The 25,153-nt window shown below is 37.2% G+C and overlaps 1 protein-coding gene across 2 annotated transcripts in view; it reads left to right on the top strand.

Annotated features, from left to right (window-relative positions):
- PPTC7 (protein phosphatase targeting COQ7) overlaps window positions 1-25,153 on the top strand; it is a 37,349-nt gene that overhangs the window by 2,662 nt on the left and 9,534 nt on the right. For both annotated transcript variants that reach the window (XR_006293865.1, XM_043557562.1), the window contains exons 2-3: window positions 18,552-18,731; window positions 23,803-24,001. Coding sequence is in view for 1 of the 2 variants with exons in the window: in XM_043557562.1 (XP_043413497.1) it covers window positions 18,552-18,731; window positions 23,803-24,001 (379 nt within the window). In the remaining variant the exon portion in view is untranslated. The remainder of the gene's footprint in view (window positions 1-18,551; window positions 18,732-23,802; window positions 24,002-25,153) is intronic.

Raw genomic sequence — 25,153 nt, 5'->3', positions numbered from 1 at the left:
ATCAGATCATATTTTCATTTTGTTTTGAAAAGACGGCACCCTTTGCTATTTTGCATCTGAAGTAACAGGCATTACTTCCTATCTTATTCACATGGGTACCTTCAGTATATTTCTTCTGTTTTATGTTTGGTGCTAAAGCAGTGGTTCTTAGCTATCCTTGTTTCACAGTCTCAGGATTTTTGAGTGCCCATGGGCTCTCTCTCCAGAAAAATGTGCATGGAGGCAAAATTTTGTACAGGCATTCAAGGACTTCACTAACCCCATGAAGTCCATCTGTGTGCGACCTAGAGGTGCATGCACGGGGACCAGATTAGGAACTGCAGCTCTGTACCCCTTCCAAAAGGGAGGCTGCCAGGCATAACCAAACACGTGCTGCTTATGTCACCTAGGGGTGGTCTTTGGCCATATTTGACAAAGAGCCATTTTAAGAGAGAGAGAGACTGAGTGTGTGTGTGTGTTTGGCGTACAAATCAGGGAAGACAGGTTCTCTTGGACTGTCCTGTTTTGGAGGAGCTCTTCCAGAGAGCCATCTTGGGAGCCACCGGAAGCAACTGAGTTGGCCTCCTTTCTTTGGCTTCCACTTTGTGTGATGGTTACTTCTATTTTATTGACACCATCCCCTCACAGGCAGCTCTGGTTATCTCTGGCTGTGAGAGAGGTGAAGCATCTCAGCACATCTTCAGTAGTGTTTTTTCTCTAGAAGTTGGAGTTCTAAACTGAAATGTGTTAAAAGACTGTTGAATGATGTTATGTTGAACCTCAGTGCTTCAAACCTTCTAGTTCTACAGATAATTCATTTTCTTTGGGTTGACACCATTTGTTGCTAAGTATATGTGCAGCTCACTGTGGTCATTTAGAACTCCTTGACTGTTTGGAATAAAAGCTGTTTTTTCTTTTTGTATTAGAAAGAGAAAACTGTTGTTTTTCTTTAATTTAGAATTGATCTGTTCTATTAGTCATGCAGTGACTAAAAGTACCTGGTGCATTACAACATTTTGTAGAGTCCCCACTGGATTTCTTTTAGGAAAAACCGACTATGGTGGGTGTGGTGAGACATAGGAACCACTCCTATCCCTTGGAAAATTGGCAAAGGTGCTTTCTCATTATTAGGTCCAACAGGAGGAAACCAGTACCAGCAGGGGCTATATGTGCACTTTTCTTTTTTCTTCTTCCTTGTGGCTAATCCTGAGTTCTTTCATTACTCTATGTGGCATGGATGCCTAAGTACACAAAAATATGAGAGCTGCCTAGTGTGTAACTGCTAGGCCTCCCACAGCCCTAAGCTACTTAACAATAGAATCCAAGACTGTTGAGAGTTGTAAGACTTAGAAACCTTGGAGACCAGTGAGAAGATGGACGCCTACAGAGGGTCAAATGATTTTGCTTAGGTTACTCCACTAGTTAAGAGCAGCACTAGGACTAGCACCCAGACTCCCCATTCCTGTCCTCTTTCCGTTGCATCACTAGTTAAATTTTCTTGAAAAGATAGGTGAATTCAAAACCAGTCTGTCTTTAGGTACTGTTTGTCCTTTTAATGCTTTTCTGCTTAAGGGTGTGTGTGTGTGTATTTACAATTTCTGCATTCACACTATGACTCATAATTAAAATGCAACAAAAACTCCTCTGCATACTAAAGCACAGTTAACTGAAACCACTTCTTTACAAATGGCAGCATGGTCTCTGCCATCTAAAATCTGACCTCTGAAAATTGAGTATTTGTAATGTAATTCTTAAAAAACTGCAGGACATTTATTTAAGCTAGACTTAACTTAAACCTTAAAGAGAAATGAAAACAATGTCATATTCTAGCCTTTAGGTATGATTTTGATCGTGGCCAGGATTTCTGAAGTGTTTTTGTAAGTAATGGCGGTCTTAAAAGTAGTTGTCTTTAAGGTGTAAGGATTATGTGAACAATATAAACATTAAAAGTGTATTTGGGAAGTGAATACATTAGGTAGAATTTTATGTTTTCCAACAGTCATGATAATTTTAATGTATTTGATTGAACTTCTGTACCCAAAAGTGAGTTATCCTTTTAGTAGCAAAGTAGTCACCCTGGGAGAGTGTGTATGTATACTAATTTAAGCCTTTGAAGAAGTCCTCTTTGAAACTTGCCTCAGCTAAAATTTACGCTGTATCAGGAAACTAGTGTTATTACTATATAGTCATAATTTTCTGAAAGCCAAATTTTAGCCTGATCTACATCTTGACAGCAGACATGACCTTGGTTGAATTTTAAAAAATTGAGGTATAGAATTCATCTGCCATAACATCTACCTTTTATAATTAAAAAATTTGGGGGGCACCTGGGTGGCTCAGTCAGTTGAGTATCCCACTCTTGGTTTTGGCTCAGGTCATGATCTCATGGTTTTTTGGGGTCGAGCCCCACATCAGGCTCTGTGCTGGCAGCTCAGAGCCTGCTTGGGATTCCCTCTCTCCCTCTCTCTCTCTCTGCCCCTACCCTGCACATGCTGTCTCTGTCTCTCAAAAATAAATAAATAAAACTTAAAAAAAATTAGTACATTTAGTACTAAATTTAGTATTTAGTACATTCACAAGATTGTTCAGCTGCCACCACTGACTAGTTCCAGAACATGTTCATCCCCACACACACAAAAAAAACCCTGTGCATTAGCAGTCACTCTCCGTCTCCCCTCCCTCAACCCCTGGCAACAGAAAGTAGATTCTGACAATAGATTTGCCTATTCTGGACATCTCATATAAATGGAATCATACAAAATGTGGCCTTTTGTATCTAGCTTTTTTCACTTAGTATATTTTCAAAATCTGCTCACATTATAGTTTGTATCAGTGCTTCATTCCTTTTAATGGCTGAATAATATTCTGTTATATGGAAGGACCGCATTTGTTTATCCATTCATCTATTAATGGACATTGGGTTGTTTCTACTTTTTAGCTGTTGTGAATAGTGCTGTTGTGACACATTCATGTACAGGCTTTTGTATGAACGTATATTTTTCATTCTCTTGGGTATATATCTAGAAGTGGAATTATTGGGTCTTATTATAACTATAACTTTATGAGGAATATAGTTGTTTTTTATATAGTTATTTTTACATACTTATAATTATCCAAGGGAAATTTTTTTGAAAGGTAAAAATCAAATGTAAATTCTAAGATTAATCAGTACTTTAAATATGCCTGATTTCATAATCTATGTACTTTCAAGAGAAAATTGTGGAATATTAAGGAAATATGAGAGTTGTGGGTTTAAGCCTTCTAGGACCCATAGAAGCAACAGGGCTTAAGAAGTCACTGGCCAAAAAAGGAAAGAAAGAAAAAAAAGACCATGCATTTGACTAGTTGCTGTCTGATTTTTCTGAGTGTTCTTTCATTGTGTAATAAATAAGATTACAGGGTTGCTGGGTAGAGGAATTTTGCTGTTTGTTTTTTAAACCCTTTCTCCCTGATATTTTTCTCATTTTGTTATACAGATATATTGTACTTTTCTTAAGATTCTTATAAGGCACATTATTTTTAAAGTCATGTCCTCATTTGTTATACTGTCAGAACTACTTTTCCTTTGTTCAGTCTTTAATCTAGAGATTTCTCAAGCTTAGTTTTAAATTTTCCTGACTCTCAGCTTCTCTCTCAATGTGTTAATCTTTTTAAAGGATTCTAGATGAATCTTTTTTATAGAGCAAGTAACTGAATTTTGAAAGCATGACTGTTTATACTTTTTAGAAAATACATTTTTTTTTAAAAGGTTTTAAATTGTAGCAGAAGGTAAGATGCATATGTTAGTTAGCTGGTTGTGGTGGGGTTTTTTCGGAGGGTGGAGGAGAAGGGGCTGGATCTAAGGAGGCTGTTCCCTGAACTTTAGCACTGCTTTATGAAACTGGGCAATACATAACCTGAATAGTAGCAACAGTATCCAAATGGAGTTTGTACTCATGTGTGACTCACGAAGCATTATATCCGGGCCACAGTATTTGACCTACAACCATGTCCTTTGAGTAAATGCTGATGTCAAGTTCAAGCTAAATGTCAAATGCATTTTATGTAAGTCCCGTGCCTTTTAGAGAGGCCTTACTTGGGGCTTTAGGTTCAGAATTTTCAGGAAAATGCTTTAGGAAAGTAAGTTAACAGTATTTTCTTTCTAAAGAAATTTGACTTTTTAGGGGCACCTGGGTGGCTCAGTTGGTTAAGCATCTGACTTCGGCTCAGGTCAGGATCTCACACTCTGTGGGTTCTAGCCCCACCTTGGGCTCTGCCCTGACAGTGCAGAGTCTGCTTAGGATTCTCAGTGTCTGTCTATCTGTCTGTCTGTCTGTCTCTCTCTCTCTCTCTCTCTGCCCCTCCCCTGCTCGTGCTCTCTCAAAAATAAGTAAATAAACATTTTTTTTAATTTGAAAAAAAAGAAATTAGACTTTTCAAACCAGAAGTTCTAGTTAGCTGAAAAACAGTGTGTGTTGTGAGTTTGCCTTTCAAAATTAGTGTTAACTTTTGATCTCATTTTAAGAAGTGATGCCCTGGATCCTAATTTTTGTCATTAGTAATAAAATTTAGTGATCTATTTTGTTTGGGAGTTGTCAAATATTTTAAAAATCTGGTATTTTTCTATTTCCTTGAGAGCTAAGTCATTTGTTTCCTATTATTAAACAATACACACAATTTACAGAATTGCATCATAAATCAAGACTTTTTTGCAAAAGCTGACTCATTGCAGAGGGCATTAGGCTGATAACATACTTAATCATTTAAACTTGAGTTGGCAAGTGGCACAGCTCTTTCAATTTAGTTTAAAATTTTGAAGAAGAAAAGATGTTCAGTTCTTTTGAATAAGATCCCAAACAGGATTTTGGATGGATTGTGGGGTGGGGTACAAAGCTTTTCCTTGAAGAGTGAAAACACTTCACTCAGTTTTTCCTAAGCATTTATTCAGTATCTTGACACAATATATGATTCATCAGTGCTTTATATGTAGTGCTTTAGATTTTACAGTGCATTTTTGTGTTTAACATTATTTAATCATTTAACTAGAATAGCTGTTCTTATCTCCATTTAATCTGCATCTGTTTCCTCATCTGTGAAGTTGACTCCTCAATAAGGTCGTTAACAGCTGGTATCATAGCTGGGACTTGGGCCTAAGTTTCCTGCTTGGTTATCTGGTGCTTTTAAATAAATGCTTTTGTTTTGTGCTTTAAAAACTAACCCATGTTCAGAAAAGCACAGTATAAAACACCTGTACATCATAATTCAGCTGTAGTCAGTGTGGCTTCCTCTAGCTTTTGTGTATGTACAACAATATATATATTGTTAAATAAAATTGAGTTAATAGTAATGTTATTTTTTGTAATGTAAATTGAGCATATTTCCTTACATAATTGCATCACATTTTACTGCGTGCATAGTCCATAATTCATTTAACCAGTCATCTATTTTTCGTTATTTAGATTATTGCCAGTTTTCTTTCATTTTTTAAAAGATTTTATTTATTAAGTTTTATTTATGTAAGTAATCTCTACACCCAATGTGAGGCTCAAACTCACACCCCAAAATCAAGAATCGCATGCTCTACTGACTGAGCCAGCCAGATGCCCCTATTGCCAATTTTCTATTTTGAGTAACATTAGAATGAATGAATATCTGCATCTGAATATTTCCTAAGAATAAATTCCTTGAAGAGTTCTTGTGTCAAAGGCTACAAACACTTGCAAGGCCTCTGATATGAATTTTAGCATAGGTCCCTTCAAAAAGGTTATAGTAATTTATCCTTTTCCAATTGTTATGAAATTGCTCTCATTAGTAAGCTTATTATTGATCTTGAGTCTGTCACATTTAATTAACACTTTATAAATTTACCAGGTTCTTAAACAGTTGTTTTGTGGTGAATAAGTTTGGTGAATAGTTCTAGAATTGATTGAATTGTTGGTATGAATCCCACAGGCTACAAAATGACTGCAAAAACTTTGCCAGAGACTACAAAAGTGACTACAAAGAATGCTTTCTGTTGAAAGACCCAGTACTATTTTGACTCAGGCCAATTCTAACACATTTTTGTACCGATTTTTCTTTTACTCATTAACAGACTATTTTGAAAAGAAAGGGAATTTCTTTTTGCGAGTCTGTGTGCCACTATGACTGTACATTTTGATCTTTCAAGGATGCTACCCAGCAAGTTTTTTGATTTATCAGAATTTGTCCATGCTGTCATTTGATGTCTATGAAAAAGATTAGCTGTGCTGAATGAAGCAAACAAAAAGTGCTTCTGTTTTCACATCAATGTTTGGATAGCAGTTTAGGATAAGAAAATAGAGGTGAGCTATTTGCATAAGAGCTAGAAAACGGTTCATGGTCTTTAAGTCAACCACTAATTGGTAATATGGTCATTAATGTTTCTATGAAATGAGGAACTCTAAACAAAGATGTCTTATGCATACAGTGTTTTTAAAAATTCACTTCTCTTAGTTCTTGATCACCAACTTTGATCTTATCATTGCTTTTCTTGTTCATGTATGCTAAATTCACTCAACAGTGGTCTTTGGATAACAAAGTGTGTTTTGTGAATACATTCCATGTATACATATAAATTTCTTTACAGATCAGATGAATTCAGTGAAGTAAATTAATACTAATCGATAACCCTCTTTTATTCTTTTTCTTTTCTTCTCAGAGTTTCAAATTGAAAAACGGTTGGCCTGACATTTTGTTAGGCTTAATTAGACTTTTGTCAGGTAGTAACACTTAAAGAAGAAACATTTCCAACATTTTTAAGTGGTTAAAACTAAAGTAAAAGGACATGGGGCAGTATTCTTACCCTCTGAATCATTGCAACGTCTCTGAAAACATACATGTGATGGTGTAATAAAGAAGAAAGGAAAATTTGCGAAAGTTAAAATGGAGCCTTTGCTTCAAAGCTAGCTCATGCAATAAATGTATGTGAAAAAGAAAGCATAGCTGTATGTTAACCTTTATTTTATAGTTTCTAAATCAGGTTCCCTTTTCTTGCAGTGTGATTTAGAATCCCAGAATCTTAGTTCTTAAAGGAACTCGAGAGAATTTGTCCTTCCTGTTGCTTATTTCACAGATAAGAAAAGTAAAGCTTAGAGAAGTGATTTGGCCAGTTTCCTACAGCAGGTTAGTGGCAAAGAAAGCTGGGAGTGGTGTTCTCTCCTGACTCCCTTTTAGGATTCTTTCCATCAAACTTTCTTATAATGGTCTGTGACGGGAGCATCCTGTAGCTAGCATAACACCTTGTGCAACTCTACGATAAAATATTGGGTAAGTTCTCTTTTTGGAGTTCTCAGATGAAAGTTTGTATACCAGAGTGTTGGTATTGTAACTTTTCAGTACAGTCACCTGAATTCATTGTTTACAGGTTGCTTCCTTGGTGGAGAAGACCGAGAACAAAACAGACTTCAGCCTGGAAGTTTCGTAGTGGGGCAGGGAAGGCCACAGGAACAGGATAAAGAATACTCATCAGGTGTTATGGAAGCCTGGCGTCAGGCCTCGAGAGATGGGTTTTCAGTAAATGGAGGCAAATGAGAAAAATGGTGAAGCTCTCCAGATTGAGGGATCAGCAGAGACACTGGAGATTCTCTGAACTACAGCTGTTTTGTGGCTAAAGAGTAATTTGGGCCAGCTGGGTGGGTTTGGGAGGGTGGTTGAGAATTGTTAGAAAATAGGTTGAGACCAAACTGGAAGGTCACAATTGCTGTGTTAAGTAATTGGGTGTTTCATTTTTGTTGTTGTTAGGAAGCTATAGAAAATGTTTTCACTTTTGTTTTGAGTTTGGTTTGGTCATTTTTGAAGAGGTACCACATTCAAATGGTACAAAATTCAAAAGACACTATAAATTTAAAAAGGTGCAGAGTAAAATGTCTCTCTTGTTCTTCTAGCTGCAGAGTTCCTCTCCCAGAAGGAACTAATGTTACTGGTTTCTTATGTATCCTTCTAGAGAATGTTTTTACATATACAAGTAAAAAAGTGTATATACATGGAAGGTATTTGACTAGAAGAATAACACGGACATAGTAAGCTTGTAAAAAGCAAAAAAGAAAGAAACAAAATGATACAAAGAGTGTAATGGGAGAACAGGAAGCAAAAGACCAGTTAGGAAGCTACTGAAATAGTCTGAGTTAGAAAAGGCTTTAACTAGGGCAGTGGAAAGTAGTTGAGCTTCAGACTCATTGCAGACATAGAACCAATAGTCCTTAGTGATAATTGGACAAAGGATGAAAGAGAAAACAGGAATTGAAGTTGATTTTGAGGTTTTGCATCTGGAAGCTTCCTTAAGGTTTCTAGCCTACAAGTGTGGGTGGGTTGGGCTGCAAGAGAAGGAAATGCAAGAGAAGGATCAAATTTGGGAATGGGAAATAGGGAATTGCTTGTTGGGAGAGGCATTTCAGAGGTGGAATCATCTGGCTCATAGAATGTTTAAGTCCAGCTGGCCTTAACTAAGTTCTGAGTGCTCCAGTAGTGATTCTCATTAGAATCACCTGTGCAGTTGGTGTGCCATACTTTGCTAGGATGTCCAGGTCCATCCTGGGCATACTGACTCAGGAGGGGGGACTTGGATTCCACAGGTAATGTCATTGTGCAGCAAGAATTGAGAACTGTTATGCCAGCTACTAGGCCAGCACCCAGAGATGAAAAGGATGGTTGGTTAGCAATGTGAAAGAGACTCCGCCCTGAAGGGGAGTCACAATATAAAGAGAAAGGAGACAGGAAAGTTGTGATAGAGGTGTTGTGATTATTGCAGTGACTGAAGGGAATGGTTTAGGCCAATTTATATATCACCAGTTGTTATGTAAGATTTTCCATTTAAAATAAGGAATATCTAAATCTGAACCCTGGCACCTAGCAGACAGCAGGCACTGAAGAGATATTTGTTCACTAAGGTTATTTCAGAATCACTTCTGAGAAAGGAAAACTAATTTCTTCAAAGTGTAGGTGGATCTGTTTTTCCTTGTATATTTTGTAGAGACGTATATGTTTGTTCCTTAATTCCTGTTAAATGTTTAATGAGATACTGAATGGTGGTGGATGTGTGATGGGAAAAGTTGAATGGACTCCATTCATCTTTTATATATTACCTGTGAGTGGGAATTGTCTTTTGGTTGTGACCACAGAACAGTGGTTGTAAACTACAAACACTGATCAAAGATTGCTTGATATAGACTGTTCTATATGCTGTTATTTGGTCTTAGAGAGGCATAAGTCTCTCTTACTGCATGTCGACTATGAGCTGAGCACCCATTTACAGGTGAAGATGCTAAGGCTCAAAGAGCTATCCAAGGGACACCCTTGGATACACATTACCCTGGTCCTGGAGCCGCAGTTTGAACCCAGATCTGATTCCAAAGCCTGTGCCCTTGCCTAGTGTATATACACTGCTTTTCAAGTCAGAAATGATCATTTAAAACTTTGTTTTACTAAGGTGATCTTTGCTGAGTCTGAATACTACCTTGACATTAGCTATTCCTAGGCTAATAGTTCAGCAGAGCCCCTTCATTAAAGCAAATAAAGGCCTCAGTTGAACTAACTAGTTCAGTGGGCCTCAAGGACTTTGGTGGTTTCAGGCCAGTCCTTTCCTTCAGGAGACCTCCTTTATAAGCCTGAACTCCTGCAGTGAATTGTTTGGGCTGATTGCTGGTCAGAGGTTCCTGGCTGGAATGTAATAAATAGGCATTTACCTGGAGGTCAGGTTTCTCAGCTCTTAAGAGTTCTACCCTCACCTTTATTACTGCACTTTATCCATATTAGTCAGAATCTTAAGGAACTGCCCAAATTGCCTCTCTTGTCAACCTCCTCCCCCATGACTCATGTTTTCATCTTTCAAGGCACGGATCAGGCACTTCTCTTCTCCATGAATACTTTCTTGATTCCTTCAGCTAGATGTAATCTGATCTTTACTTTAGTTTTTATTGGTGCATGTTTATTTTGTTAGAGCCATTTATCATAAACCTCTCCAAACCCTTCTTCCCTGCCACAGTCACTACCACTTGATTTTAAGCTCCCTGGGCAGGAAATCTTTTATTATATGTAAATCCCTTTAGCTCCCTTTCACTACAATGTCATGCATATAGAAAATGTTCAGTAAACTGTGTTGAATAACTTTAATATTGAATGTAAGTGTAAAATATAGTTCTAACTGGATTTATATAGGTTTTATAATCCCTCCCATAAAGGTAACATATATACTCCTTACTGAAAAATGGGAATATCATGGAAAATGGAAAGAAGAAAAAACAATTATTGGTCCTACCACTCAAATACCATTACTTAGTGAAACAGTGTGTAGGAAAAAAAATTAATTAGTGTTTAGAAATTAAGGGACAGTTCTCCACTTGGCAGGCTTATTCAGAGGAATTATGTTCTCATTTTTTTTAAAAAAGAGTGTTTGTGCCAGGGCTACATGTGACTCTTGACCTCTCCCAGAGGGTGGTATTTTAGTAAAGGCCAGCTCTTATTTTTATAGATGGGTGAGAAAAGCAGGGAGGTAAATAAGTATCCTCTTTGGGGTTAGGTCAAGGATATATAGCTTAATTGTCATAAATATTATGTTAACCTTTAAGACCAGAATTCTAGATCTAATCTTATAAATTACAAGCAAAAGGAAAAATTCTTTTTTAGCCTAAAGGGCCAGTACAAGTAGGTACACATCAGATAACTAACTAGGCTTTAATTGCTGTTGTTTTCTTAAACATTAAATCATTAGGTGTTATATAACATTTTCTAATATTTAGAAACAGAAGTCTTGGCTTTAATAGAAGCCCTTAATTCTATGACACACTAAGGGCCCTGCCCATACACTTCACAGTTCACAATAAGTGTGAACCCATGATTTGCCTGTTGCTTCCTTCGGTTCAGAAAGCACTGCTAACAGCATTTAGCATTTGAGGAAGATACTGTTGCAGCTCAGAAAGGAGTGAAGTGACCTTTTCTGTGACTTCACCTTCAACTCTTCAGTTTGATGAGAAGGTAGTGATTCATACCCAAGTCTATAAGATACCAAGTTCCCCAAGTCACGCTGAGCCAGACATTCCACATTAAGTGTTGGTATTTAAACAGAAGAGCTAAAGTTAGAGGAAGAACATTTTAATTTTAATTTTATTTTATTTTGCCTTCACAGTATCATTTCCTAATCCTTTTAGCATTTTTCACTACTTTTTTAAGGCAAAGCAACTGCCCAGAATTGTCTGGAAATTACCATCTCTAGATAATGAAGTATTCTGGACAGTAGGGGTGAGTGTGAGTGTGTGTGTGTGTGTGTGTGTGTGTGTGTACGTGTACATTTTAATTTGATTAATCACGAAGTAATTTTGTGTTTACTAAGCTAGTAAGAAATAGCAGCTATATTGTTTAGAATTCTAAAACATAAAATGGACCATTCTGCTTTGGATCCTTATTTAAGTGCCTCAGACAGTTCCCTTTCTTTAGCAGAATTTGAGTTTTGTTTATAGGTTCCACTTTCACACATTTTACCACAGAGTTGAACCTTTCTTCCCTTCCATTCTTTCAGCTTCATGGCCTCAGCTCTGAGTTTGCTGTTCTGCTTAGAGATCTTGAATTCTTGACGTAGATTTGTTCTCCGGAGAATCAGAAGAAGCAGGTTTTGTTGTGATTAATGAAGAATGGTTGCTTTGGGGAAACTTTTTGCAAAGGGAATATATCACTTGCTTGTTAAAGCAGAAAGAACATCATAATCTATATAATTTCACCTCTAGAGAACTGAAAGGAGTGTTAGTCAAAGCAAATTGTACTTTTCTGAATAACTCAACTGTTGAATTTTTTTTTTTTTCAGTAATTCTGCTTTTTATTCCCTTTGGGATAATTATTTGCAGATACAACATTTCACAGTCCTGAATCACAGGGGAGTGTTCTTAATGCCCAAATAGTTGAGGCTTCAGCAATGTTGATACAAATATGATCTATTCTATTTGATAGAAATTGAGTTTATACTCTGATCTCATTTTTCTTTAGTTATAATGCTTCATGTTGTGATGTCTCTAGACAAAGAAGATTAGCTCGGAGAACACTAGATGATAGTATTTGAAAAAGAACCTTTTCATCTGAAAAGGAGCTGGCCATATCACTGCAATAAATACTGCCTAGCCAGGGCTTCATTAGATGAATACTTGCTGCAGAAAGTGTAAAAACAGATATCCTGATCCCTCCTTATTCAACTCTTGTGATCCAGCCAGAATCTTACTCAGTTTCTCTTCTGGAGTTTCAATTCACTATCAAGTACCCATCTTAGTAGATAGGAGATGTGTTTCACTGATGGAAAAACAATCCCTGTCGAACTGTCTTGCTTCACTAGAGTGTGAGGCTCAATGTAAAATGCCTCAAGATCATCAAAAATGCAAAGAATAAAGCTATTACCTTTGGGTACTAGATAATATCTGAAATTCTGCCAGAGTCTATTTTTAGATAAAATTGTCAAATCTTTTTTCACTGATACATAAAAATTGAAATTTAGAATTTATTCTCTAGGCGTCACTTTCTTCTGGAAAATGTTTGCTTTGTAACTAATTGCATGTCAGTCTGAAGGTGAGTGTAGTAGGAAGGGCTTAAGAATGGCAACCTCATGCTTATGGCTGATAATGGACCATACCAGAGAGACACAGACTAATGTTGGCTTAGTTCAGAGTCTTTTTCAAGGTGAGCCTTTTGCAGCTAGGTGACCATAAGTAATTGGAAAGATAGGATTGTTAAGCTTCCACAATTTCAGCTTATGAAATCTTTTCTCCTTCAACTTTTGGCCTAGAACAAAGCTATTAAGTAAAAATTTAAGTTTAATAAAAAGCCAAATGATTTTTTTGAAGTACACAAAATTTTGTTTTTATATGATTATAAGTAAGGAAAAGACAAAAATGTGTTAGTAAATGAAAATTGGCTGTTACTTTAAGAATTTTCTTTTTATAGAAAGATACACTTAAATGATGGGAAACACACCAGAATTATCCTATCTTCTTTTCTCTTAACTCTTCACTTTAGAAAAACAGTCTACAGGAAACTTACCAAAATATTATGTGGAAAATTATAATCATCATAAATATTTTCTGGTTGATTATCTTCCACTTTACAAAACTGGCATTTCCATGTAAATAGTACACCTAAGTGAATTTTCTGTGTTCTGTAGTCTCCTCTCAGCCTTTTGCTTGGCTATTTCAGATATGTAACCATTATCTTACTCTAATAATGGTTTTAATTGGATTTGGGGGTCAAAGGAAACACTTAAGCTAGATAATATGCTGACAGAATGTTATTAATGGAGACATAAGATGATTATAGTGAATTAAAGGAAATAGCTTCTATATTCAGTGTAAACTCTCTGGGGGCATCCAAAGCATTCCCAGTCATTAATTCAGGCCTACCTTTTCAACTTCACCTCTTTTCACCTCTAAAGAAATTATATCATTTTGCCAAACTGGACTATTTCCTTAAACTTTAATCAGTTGTAAAAAAACTTAATCAGTTATCATATCTGTGATTGTAATTTGATGCCTGGAGTAAAATGCAATTCACAAATGAGCTATTTGACCAGGAATTCTCATTCCTAAGGTCCCCACTTGACTCCTTGAACTTACTACTCTCTGTGTTCTCCCTGAGCATCTAATCCACCCCTAATGGCGTTACTTCCCAATCTTTGTCAAAGATGTGGCTCTGATTACCTCCCCAGCTGCAGACTTACAGTTCTTGACTTTTCATACATAACATTTCCTTAAAAATGTCCTCCTGGTGCCTAAAACTCAGCATACCCAAGACAATTCAATATTTTCTAGAGGCATTTCCACTCCTTTCCCAACTGGAGAGTCATCTAATCAATACTCATTCCTGAAATCCAGAAACCTGTTGACATAAAGTACGTTGATATCAAGTCCAGGGGTCTTTCTGTATTCATTCCTTTGTATTTCTAGTGAGTATTCTATTTTTCTCGTTACGTCTAAACTAAAATCTTGCAGCTGATGCCTGACCTCCATCCTCTTCCCAACCCATTCTCTCCACTGCTATCAGTATTATTCTTCTAAAATATAGATTAGAAAAAAAAAAGAAAATATAGATTAGATTATATCACTTTTACCCAGGAAACTTGATGACTTTATAGCAGTGCTATATATACTGTAAACTACATAATGTAATCTTAAATTTTATAGTAGCCACATTTAAAAGAGTAAAAATGAAACAGATGCAGTTAATTTCAATTAATATATTTAACCCACAATATCTAAAACATTTCAATCTATTCAGTATAAAACTATCACTAAAGTATTTTATAGTTTTTTTGTACTACATTTTTGGAATCCAGTGTTATTTTACATTTAACAGCACATCTCAATTCAAACTAGCCACATTTCAAACTCCGTAGCCACATGTGTCTAATAGCTCCCATATCAGTTCAAGTCTATAGCGTAAAGTTTAAAGTTCTTGGATCACAACTCTGAGCCCACAACTTCAGCTCCTGCCCTGCATTTTTCAACTTAACTTCTCAGCACCCAAACCCCAGCCACACCTAATTGTCTACCATTCTTTTCCTGTTATTACTTTCCTTTGCCTGTGGAAGTGACTTACCTTCCAGGGCCTAATCTGAATATTATGTCCTAAGCGAAGGCTTGCTCTATTCCCACAGGGCACCATGAGCATTAACCATTTGTTCTTGACCCTCCTAGAGCAGCATTTATGGGAGCTGTGTGTCTAGTTCCTGTGTGAGTAGTTGCTGCCCACTAAGAATGTGAGCTGCTTTCTCATAGGTAGGATGTGTCTCCCTCAGCCCTGTTTCTAGTATTTACTGTGGTCTCCCTTTGCTCTTAGGTATGTTCTTATTTGCCATTTCATATCTTTGGGATCTTAAGCAATCTCTCCTTTAACAGTTGTTTTCGTTACCTTTGAAATGTATTCTGAGTGAAATTTCTCTTTATATCTGGATTAATTCCACTGTTTAAAAGGTGTTATTCCTTTGTGGATGGAAGCTTTTGCTTGTGCATGAGAGGAAATACTCATTTCCTTGTAGAAATAATTGCCTAATATGAATTAAACTAGGTTTCAAATATACATGTGGTAGGTTATTCTAGTTTTAGCCTGATTCTAATCCCAAATATGACTCTTCCTATTACATAACTTGTTCTTTGTGAGTAAATTATTTATGTATACTAAGGCGTTTTTTTCCCACAGCTTTATTGAACAGTTTATAGGCTTTTTGAATCTCCTTCTTGCCCTAAAGAGATTTCTCCAATGGAGCTTTGCCTAGGATTTTTTCCCGTAGAAAAGCAAACAGGTGCTTGAAAGGTTACACTCTATTCTGGGAGAAATCTGATTAATGTTGAAGGGCTGTGTCAGGTCAGACTCTATAACCTGCTGACAGATTATTTAGTGAGTGCCAGGATCAACTCTCAACGTTATCTCAGATTTTAATGGTTTTCTTGTGAAGGGCATTTGCAGATGAAACCACTTTGTATTTAAAATTAATTGTGGCTCTTAGAGACTGGTTAAAAAGAAATTCTTTCCTCAAGCAGGCAGTAATTTGAAAAGAACGAATGATTCATCAGATGAAGTTGCAACCGTTATAATTAACACAAATTGTTGCATTTAAAATAATGGTGAGGGGTACCTGGCTGGCTCAGTCAGTGGAACATGTGGCTGTAGGTCTTCGGGTTGTGAGTTCAAGCCCAATGTTGGGTGTAAAAATTACTTAAAAATAAAATCTTTAAAAAATAAAATAGGGGCGCCTGGGTGGCACAGTCGGTTAAGTGTCCGACTTCAGCCAGGTCACGATCTTGTGGTCTGTGAGTTCGAGCCCCGCGTCGGGCTCTGGGCTGATGGCTCAGAGCCTGGAGCCTGTTTCCGATTCTGTGTCTCCCTCTCTCTCTGCCCCTCCCCTGTTCATGCTCTGTCTCTCTCTGTCCCAAAAATAAATAAACATTGAAAAAAAAATAAAAAAATAAAATAAAATAATGGTGAAATCTTACCCCCAATAAGAATTCCTCAAAAGAAGTTCCTATTAAACTATCTTAAATTCTGTGAAAAATTTCCAGATATCCTCAAAATTGCTTGAAAAACAAAAAAGTGATACTTCTTCCTGGTAGGGTAGACCTCAGTCATCCTTGATACTTGTCTTTCTCCACCACTGCTATACCTCCATCCAGTACCCCAATGAGTCCTTCTGTTACACTGGATCTCCAACCTGCACACTGACTGCACTGCCACCATTTCACCACTGAGTTACTAAGATCGATTCCTGATTCGTCCCCTTTTTCTGCTCTTGCTCTCCACACAGCCAGCAGAAGAATCTTTTTTCTTTCTTATTATCATTGATAATAATAATGGAAATTTTAAATAATGTAATGGAAATTTTGTATAACGGAAAATTTCAAATATATATCAAAGTAGAGAAATGAGAGTGCTTCTCATTCCACTTTATAGTTTTCCATTCATGGCCAATCTTATTTCATCCATTCCTCCATCACTCCTCCCCGCTATTGTTTTGAAAAAAATCCCAGACACTATATCATTTAATCAGCTAATTTGGAACTGCCCCATAGTGAAATTTTGCTTACTGGTTGGTCATAAAGGTAGGAAAAGTTGCTGTCCTAAGAGGGATATTGCTTGCCACCTTCCTTATACTCTCTTCCAATTATGTTTCCTCTCATTTTTTTCAGGATGTATTCCACTTCTGTTTGAGAAATGCAGTCACCAGAAAACAGAGTTTCATGTGTCCATTTCATATTTGTTTGTTTGGTTTTTCTGGGTCCATTTCATGTTAAGCCAGTTTTTTCAGGATGCATGTATAGACAGACACTCTCCTACTTTTGTACCAAATAAGTTCTTTAAAATGTGTGTGAAAGTTGAACATACAAAAATGTAAATATGTATGTGGGGAGGATGTTTAATGCTCAGCAAGCCTTAAAAATTATAAAATTCCTAATATTTTTATTATAAAATCAATACATAATCATTATAAAAATAAATTTTAAATAGTTCAGAACAGTATGAAGTTAAAAAGCTAAAGTCTCACCATTTGTTCACTGATCATTTTCAGTCTCTTATTTCCAAAACTACTGTTAATACTTCTTATAGATCCTTCCAGAAAGGTTGATATATAGTTATTTAAAGCCTTAATAATGTATATATATCTGATCTTTTAGTTCCCTCAGTTCATTTAAATTTAGCAGACAGAAATTGATTTTAATGTTGAACAACTAGCTTTGGGTTTTGTAAGGAGTTGAATAGGAGGTCGTATGATGTTGACTTTGGTGTCTTACTGACTTTCTTAAATACTAGTTTCCTTTTGATAAAGGAGTCTTGTGTACACTCTGAACTCATCAGCAGCTCTATGGACCCATGCAAATCTCAATACAGTTGCTATCCAATGGAAGTACAATGTGAGGGGCCCCTGGGTGGCTCAGTCGGTTGAGGGTCTGACTCTTGATTTCAGCTCAGGTCATGATTCCAGGGTTGTGGCATTGGGCTCCACATTAAGTGTGGAGCCTGCTTAAGATTCTTTCTCTCCCTCTGCCCCTCTCCCCTCTGCATACTCTCTCTCACCCTCTCTCTCTCTCGGGGGGGGGGGGGGGGAGGTGAACCACACATGTCATTTTAAATTTCCTAGTATTCACATTAATAAAACAAATAGAAACACGTGAAATTAATTTTAATCTTTAGCACATTATATCCAAAATATTATTTCAACATGTAATCAATATAAAAATTTAGTGAGATATTTTACCCTTTTCTTATACTAAGTTTTCAAAATCCAATGTGTGTTTTATACTCAGAGGACTTCTTAATTTGGATCAGCACCATTTCAAAGGCTCAGTAGTCACTTGTGGTAGTGGCTGTTGTATTAGACAGTGCTGACCTGTACAGAATAGTGGCTGTCTCTGAGAGAGGAGGAAAGAGGATGGGATATATTTTTAATTATTTCTTTATTTGATAGTTATTGATCAAAATTTGAAGTTAGAGTTTGCTGTGTTTGATATCCTGAATGATTGCCAGCTCTGGCTCAGTTGTATTATCACTATCATCAGCATTTTTTTAAAAATCAGTTTTCATTCTTATAAAACAGAACACAGTAATAACATAAATACTTCTATACGAAGACGATAATCCTGCTGAAGTTGAACTTTTGGCTAATAGGCAATGCCACCCTGTGGTAACACACATATTTATTCATCAATTTATGAAAGATCGAATTCTAAGTAGAGAATGTGAATTAGGAGTATTAGTGTATAATACATTATTTTTGAGAGAGAGAGAGCACACACAGAAGAGGCAGAGAGAGGGGGGGACAGAGGATTTGAAGCAGTCTCTGCATTGACAGCAAGCATCAAGCCTGATGTGGGGCTCAAACCCACGAACCATGATATCATGACCTGAGCAGAAGTCAAGACGCTTAACCGTCTGAGCCACCCAGGTGCCCTTTAGTGTATAATACATTAAATATGAGCACTTTTCATTCTGAATTCCAGGGTAAATACATGTACTAGTATGTAGTAAAATTAACTGTTAGTAGGAGACAGGAATAAAAATTCCTGAGAGGTCAGTAAGAACATCCTTTCAATGTAATTTTTTTGTTTTGTTTTTAGGGGTTGCTGATGGTGTAGGAGGATGGAGAGACTATGGAGTTGATCCATCTCAGTTCTCAGGGACTTTAATGCGGACGTGTGAACGGTTAGTAAAAGAAGGACGGTTCGTCCCAAGTAATCCCATTGGAATCCTCACCACGAGCTACTGTGAGTTGCTGCAAAATAAAGTACCCTTGCTTGGTAAGTAGCTATGCTGTGTGTTTTCCTCTGTAAAGAAGCTCAGGAGATGGTCAACAAAACCAAGAAAATCACTTGGCAACCCACCTTTTTTTCTGAGGCTCTTTATTAAGCAGAGTTTGATAGAAAAGCTCTGAGCTTCTCTCACTCTCTACGTAAGTACTACTGCTTGGAGGGGATGTAAATAGGTGCGGCCACTTTGGAAAACAATTTGGTATTATGGAATAAAGTTAAATGTAAACAGAGTGTATGACATAGCAGTTCCACTCCTAGGTCTATACCCTAGACCAGAGAAGCTCTTGCATATCCGTGTACCAAGAGATAGGTACAGGAATGCTCATATAACAGCAGAAGACTCAGAACAAATCTAGAAAGTCCATTTACTGTAGAAAAATGCATTTTGAAAAGGAACACCTTAAAGCTGCACGCAATATTCAGGAACATGATGTTGAGGGAAAATAGAACATTGTGGAATATCACCTAACAGTTTAATTCCACATTTCAAATTCAGAAACATAAATAAGTAAAACCATATTGTTCAGGGTTTCCAAAATGTGATAAAAGAAGAAAGAAAAGTAAGTGGTTGTATAATTCAGGATAGTGGTCCTCTCCAGGGGAGGAAGAAAGGGAATAGGATTGGGTATGTAAAATTAAGTTGATTACCTGTGGGGAGTTCAAGTTGCATTTAGGTACCCTAGACTGCTAGCAGGTAGCTGATTAGTCTGTGAGATAGCATGACACAAAATAGATCCCCATTAATCTTGTATTAGAAAACTTCCAAATATCTAGTGTGTGTTTATCTGGTGTGCTAATAGAGCATCTTTTGGCCAAAGCTTCTACATTTGTTTGTTAAATGGTTTCCTGGGAACTTACCCAACAACTTACCCAGGCTTCTGAGCAAGCTCTCAGAAGGCTGTTATTAAGTTTCTGCTAATTGCCAGCATCTTTCTGGTTAGTAGAAGTAGCCTCCTTCCAGTCACCATCCATTTTTAAAATCAGCCTCTGATCAGTGTTAATGGAGATTTCCATGTTGTAAAATTTTGCCTTCAATTTAAATCTTTTATAAGAAGGCGTTCTTTTTATCATGCTGCCATCTTCTGTCTTAGTGCTGTGACTAATCAGCTTGTTTTCCTTCTAACTGAAGAGAAACCTTGTCTTGAGGTTTCAATATACCGCTTTGTCTTAATCCGCTATTTTGGACATGCAATCTGGAGCTTGCCTGGCACAGTGAAAACACCCTAGATTCTATTTCTAGCACCTCTGTCAACTTTCCATATGACTTTGGGAAAACTACTTAACCTCTGACCCCCTTGCTTCATTTGTTCAATGGAGAGATCTTTTTCTGTGAAAAGGAACAACTCAAAGCTTCATGCAATGCTCAGAAGCATGTTGAGGGAAAGAGGGCATTGCAGAATACTATCTAAAAGTCTAACATCTGACAAAGAGCCTATAGACACAGATTCCAGGTCCCAACTCCTGCTTGTTCCCATGAGTCCTTTGCCAACACCCCCTATCAATTCACTGCAACTTGGAATGAGCAATTGCAAAGCAACAACTATCCTGATTTTGTACTTTGAAAGCTTTAGCTTTGTTTTTTGCTATGTTTCTTTCTTATCCCTCCTTCCTTTCCTGTTTACCCTCATGTAGTTGGAAGGTCTTAAAATAAATGTAAGGACATATTAGAAGTTTTCTTACATTGAATATTATAATCACTTCTTTTCTCCTAAAAGACATATTGAAATAATCCTTCATTACCATGTTTGATACATACACGCATCTTTCACCTAATCTACACTCCTTTAAGCTGTTTAAACTCAAGCATCTTTTGGCGAAGACAGCCTGCTGAATTTTACTGAGCCTCTGATATAACCGCAAATAATGATAACTTTAGGTAATTCTTTTTTTTTTTTAATCCAGGAATTGCTAAAAAGCCTATAACACAATTCCAATATAAAGGTCAACTACTCATTTCTTAAGAATTTCTAGCTGCTTTTATATCCAGGTCGGCATCACAGGCTAATTGTCAATATATAATTTCTCAGAAAACCATAAGTGGAGTTAGGTCTTATAAAACCAACATATCTTAAGAATTTGAGGGGGTGAGTCATAATAAGGTTCTTTCTTTACTGCACAAAAGGCTCCATAGTAGTTTACAAAATTAGGGGCCAGTGATAAAAATTATTTCCATTTTAGCATGAGTGATTTGCTTGGGTCCCTGTCTGGATTGTCAGTGGCCTGAACATCTTGACCCTGTTGTCCTCAGCACTTTTTTTCTTCATTTCCTGCTTGTTCCTCTACAAATACACAAGAATAATGTATTCCAGGATTAGGCTCTCAGGGCCCGAGCCATGTGCACACATCAGTTATTTGAAGAGGCAGAGGAGGAGTATATACTCCCAAATCCAGATGATTCCGTAACACTGGGCTTACCTTCATTTGTGCTGCTTTGCGTGTTAAAGCTCTGTCATTCACAAGGACCGTTTTGACTCCAACTCAGCAGGTGACCGTGACGGCCACAGGGGTGGCAAAACAATAGCCTGGGTTTGTCAGTGAGTAATAATGAGTCAACATGAGTCCTTCCTGCCCCAGGTTTTTCAAGGCTATGCTACTCATCTGTCATTTTTCCTCCTCAGATTAATCCCATCAGCTTTCAGAAGATCTTTTGTGTGGTGATTCTATTAATGAAAAGTGATTGAAGTTTTTGTGCATTGAGTTAGGAAGGAAAGGTAATTGGTGATCTTAACGTAAACTATGCAGATTATCTGGTGGCACTGCCAGTTCGTTACAGTGCTGTGTTTTTCTCTGATGTTTAGTGGCTAGCGACTAAATAGCTTAGCGTTAGGGTGTCCGATTAGATAACAAGGAAATGGAATTTCTGAACATTATGATGAGATAAATATTTTAAGTGTTTTTATATTAACTTACACATTTTTATTAAGGAAAAGTTAATAAATTACCCATAATCCCACAAAGGAAACTATTAATATTTTAGTGATTATGCTCCCTTATTTTTCTTTTGTGTATGTTTGTGCATAGAATAACGGTAATATGAATTGTGCATCTACCGTGTGCTTATAGCAGCCCCATGAGATAGATCCATAGGTACTTCTGTTTCTCATTTTGTTAGGAAGAAACTGAGGCCTAGAGAGAATAAGTGACTTGCCCACAGTCACACAGCTAGAAAATAATGGAGCCCTGGGATTTAACACAGCTGGTTCCACAGCCTGTTTATTTTTTTTCATTTTGCTTTTAACAGGCATGTTAACAATTTAGCTTTCGCCTACTATTATCTTTTTAAAATTACATTAAATTTTACTTTTTTTGAATTACAATTTAAGTTTGAGAACACTTTTTATTTAAGGAAACTTAAAAAAAAATTTTTAATGTTTATTTTTGAGAGAGAGCAAGCAAGAGAACCAGCGGGAGAGGGACAGAGAGAGAGGGAGACACAGAATCCAAAGCAGGCTCCAAGCTCCGAGCTATCAGCACAGAGTCCGGGGCAGGGCTCAAACTCACAAACCATGAGATCATGACCTGAGCTGAAGTCGGTTGCTTAACCAATTGAGCCACCCAGGTGCCCCTATTTAAGGAAACTTTAATGCCAACTTGTAATCTACTTGTTTTGCTTAAGTTATCTTTCGTTTGCAAATATATTTCTCTTAACAATTTTAGTGACTATCGGATAGCTAACACTTACTATGTGTTGTAAGTGTTTGACGTGCTTTAACTAACTTTATCCTCACAAACTACACTAAGAGGTAGGTACTGTTATCCCTGTTTTGTAGATGAGGAAACTGAGGTGCAAAGAGGTTAAGTAAGTTGCCCAGGTCACCAGGTGAGTAAGCGACAGAGCCAGCATTCAGATGGGGCCAGGCTGACGGCAGAGTCTGTACTGCTAAGTATTCCGTGATAGTGTGCAGCCTCCTGCTGTTACATCCTCCTGGAGGTGCTGTAACTGATTTAACCAGTCTCTTAATCTCAAATGTTGAGGTTGTTTCTAGTTCTTCAACAATGCTTTTGTACTTACTTTGTTTACATCTCTAGTTGTTTCTTAGGAATTGCTAAATCAAGTGATACACACATTTCCCAATGTTGTATTGCCCTTCAGAAAAGTTATTTAGTTTTACCCTCCCACCATCATGGAATAAGAATGACCATGTTCCCTGCACTCTTGTCAACACCACGCAGGATTTTTTTTTTTTTTTGGACTCTTGTTAAACTAATAGGCAAAATGGCTACTAGTGTGATGATGATTTTTTCATATATTTAAAGACCATTTCCATTTACTTCTTGGTGAACTGTTTATTTTTCTATTTTGCCACTTTTTCTGTAGGTATAAGTTTAAATTTTAGTACTTGAAAGCAGTAGTACTGGTGGTACATCAGCTTTTCAATCTGCAGAAGGTCATGTGAGCTGTGTGCTGCAAAGCTACACAGAAGCTTTTGCTCTCTGCTTGGACATGCTCGCTTCTCTCTGAACATTAATGGTCTCTGTAAGGTCAACAGGTGGATCCCATAGGCTACCTGAGAAAAATTGGTCTTGTCACTTCATAGCAAGTCAGTCTTTGATGAAGGTTCCTCATGACCTCAACAGATGGAAATCTGGTTAAATATTATAGTTATGTGCCCTCTTAAATTTTAGTGAATTTCATGGAGAAGGCTTCCTGCTGATGACTAATGAGAAATGTCAGGAAAACATAACATCCTTATTCTGGCATTTAAGTATTAAAACTTAAAATTTCAACAACATGGTTTTGAGCACTTGGCACAGATTATAGTGCTATTGAAATGAAAAAAGTATGGTTAGATACCAGCCATTTTTATTGTTTTCTGTCTCTGCAAATGAAAGATTTCAGATTCAGGGGCCTGCTTACTATGTGTAATATTTCTTTCCCTATTATGTTGACCCTGATCAGGTTACTATTGACACTTGTCGGAGATTTGGAGCATGACTAAGATAGGCAAAGGAGGTTCCAGTTGTGGCATATTGCTTTTTGGGGTGATGTGATAAAAATGTGGATGCAAAGATAGGAAGGTAGAAAGAAAAAATAAACGGGGATCATTTTTGTTTCTAGGTAGCAGTACTGCCTGCATTGTGGTGCTGGACAGAACTAGCCACCGCTTACACACAGCAAACCTGGGTGATTCGGGCTTCCTGGTTGTCAGGGGTGGTGAAGTTGTGCACCGATCAGATGAGCAGCAGCATTACTTCAACACTCCATTCCAGCTCTCAATTGCACCACCTGAAGCCGAGGGAGTCGTCCTGAGTGACAGGTAATCTCCCCTCTTGGCCATTACATTAAGAGCCAGTAGGACATGGCTCGCCCACATCCTCCTCCCATCTCCCTTTACCTACAGTGGAGATGGGCATTTTCAGTTCTCATATGACATACGGCACATTGAGAATGTTCTCACCAAAAAGATTTTAGTTTGACTTTGAAAGATATTTTGCTGGCTATTGCAGCCAAGTTGAATTCTAACAAACACCCAATAATTTGACAAGACTGAAAATATTCTTCAAGCTTACAGAATATCAGTTTTTCATACCAAGACCAACATGGTATATACGGTTATATTTGTTAAATTGTGCTGGAGAAGTGAATCATTGTCTATGCATGCCACTGCCCGTATGAGAATTTGCATACGTTGTTAGGGAAGAGTTCAAACAGACATCTGCTTTATTTATCAGAATAACTTCCTGATTCTCGGGGCCTCCTATTATATGCATCAAATAGAACTTTTAAATTGTCAAGACCTTTCAAGACAATAACTACTTTTCTGAATCAACTTTTACAGTTTATCTTTCCTAAGATCAGAGTACAGAATAAGGCTAAGACAGTCTCAGATTCCTCTTCCTTTAACAACCTTATGGGACCTGGCACAAAGATATTTGATTGTGCCAGACTATGATTATGATTCATGAATGTTGTAAAATGGGTAATGAACCTTTTGTAACATTAGAAGTAGTCTTGGAAAGGTCTGTTGTCTCTACTTAATAGTTCTTATTAAGCCAGATTTTGAGTGCAAACTAAGATAGAATGATTATTACTGCCATCTTTTAAACTGGAATGAGTGTATTGTATAATTAGGTATTCAGGATTGTCCATCTAGGTCTGTTGCTGACTCCTACAGAGAGGGAAGCATTTTTTTACTTTCAGATTAAGGTATGTTACCATAATTGGAAGAATATTTCATTATAGTCCCTTCTTCAGTTGGCTCTAACATATATTCATATTAGCCATATTGGAGTGAGGAGAAAGCAGAACCCCAGGGGGTGGTAGATACCAAGCTCAGCTGACAGGTACCGAGAGCAGTGTTTTAATTTTCCCTTATTTGATTCTTGTTATTTTGGCATCTGAGTGCTAGAGCTGCCCTGCCATACCTCACACGCTATCTTTGGGACAGTCTGGTTAGGGCAGCGCTCTG

The sequence above is a fragment of the Prionailurus bengalensis genome, chromosome D3 (assembly GCF_016509475.1).
Source record: "Prionailurus bengalensis isolate Pbe53 chromosome D3, Fcat_Pben_1.1_paternal_pri, whole genome shotgun sequence".
Classification (NCBI taxonomy): domain Eukaryota; kingdom Metazoa; phylum Chordata; class Mammalia; order Carnivora; family Felidae; genus Prionailurus; species Prionailurus bengalensis.
This window is presented reverse-complemented; position numbering and strand designations above follow the sequence as displayed.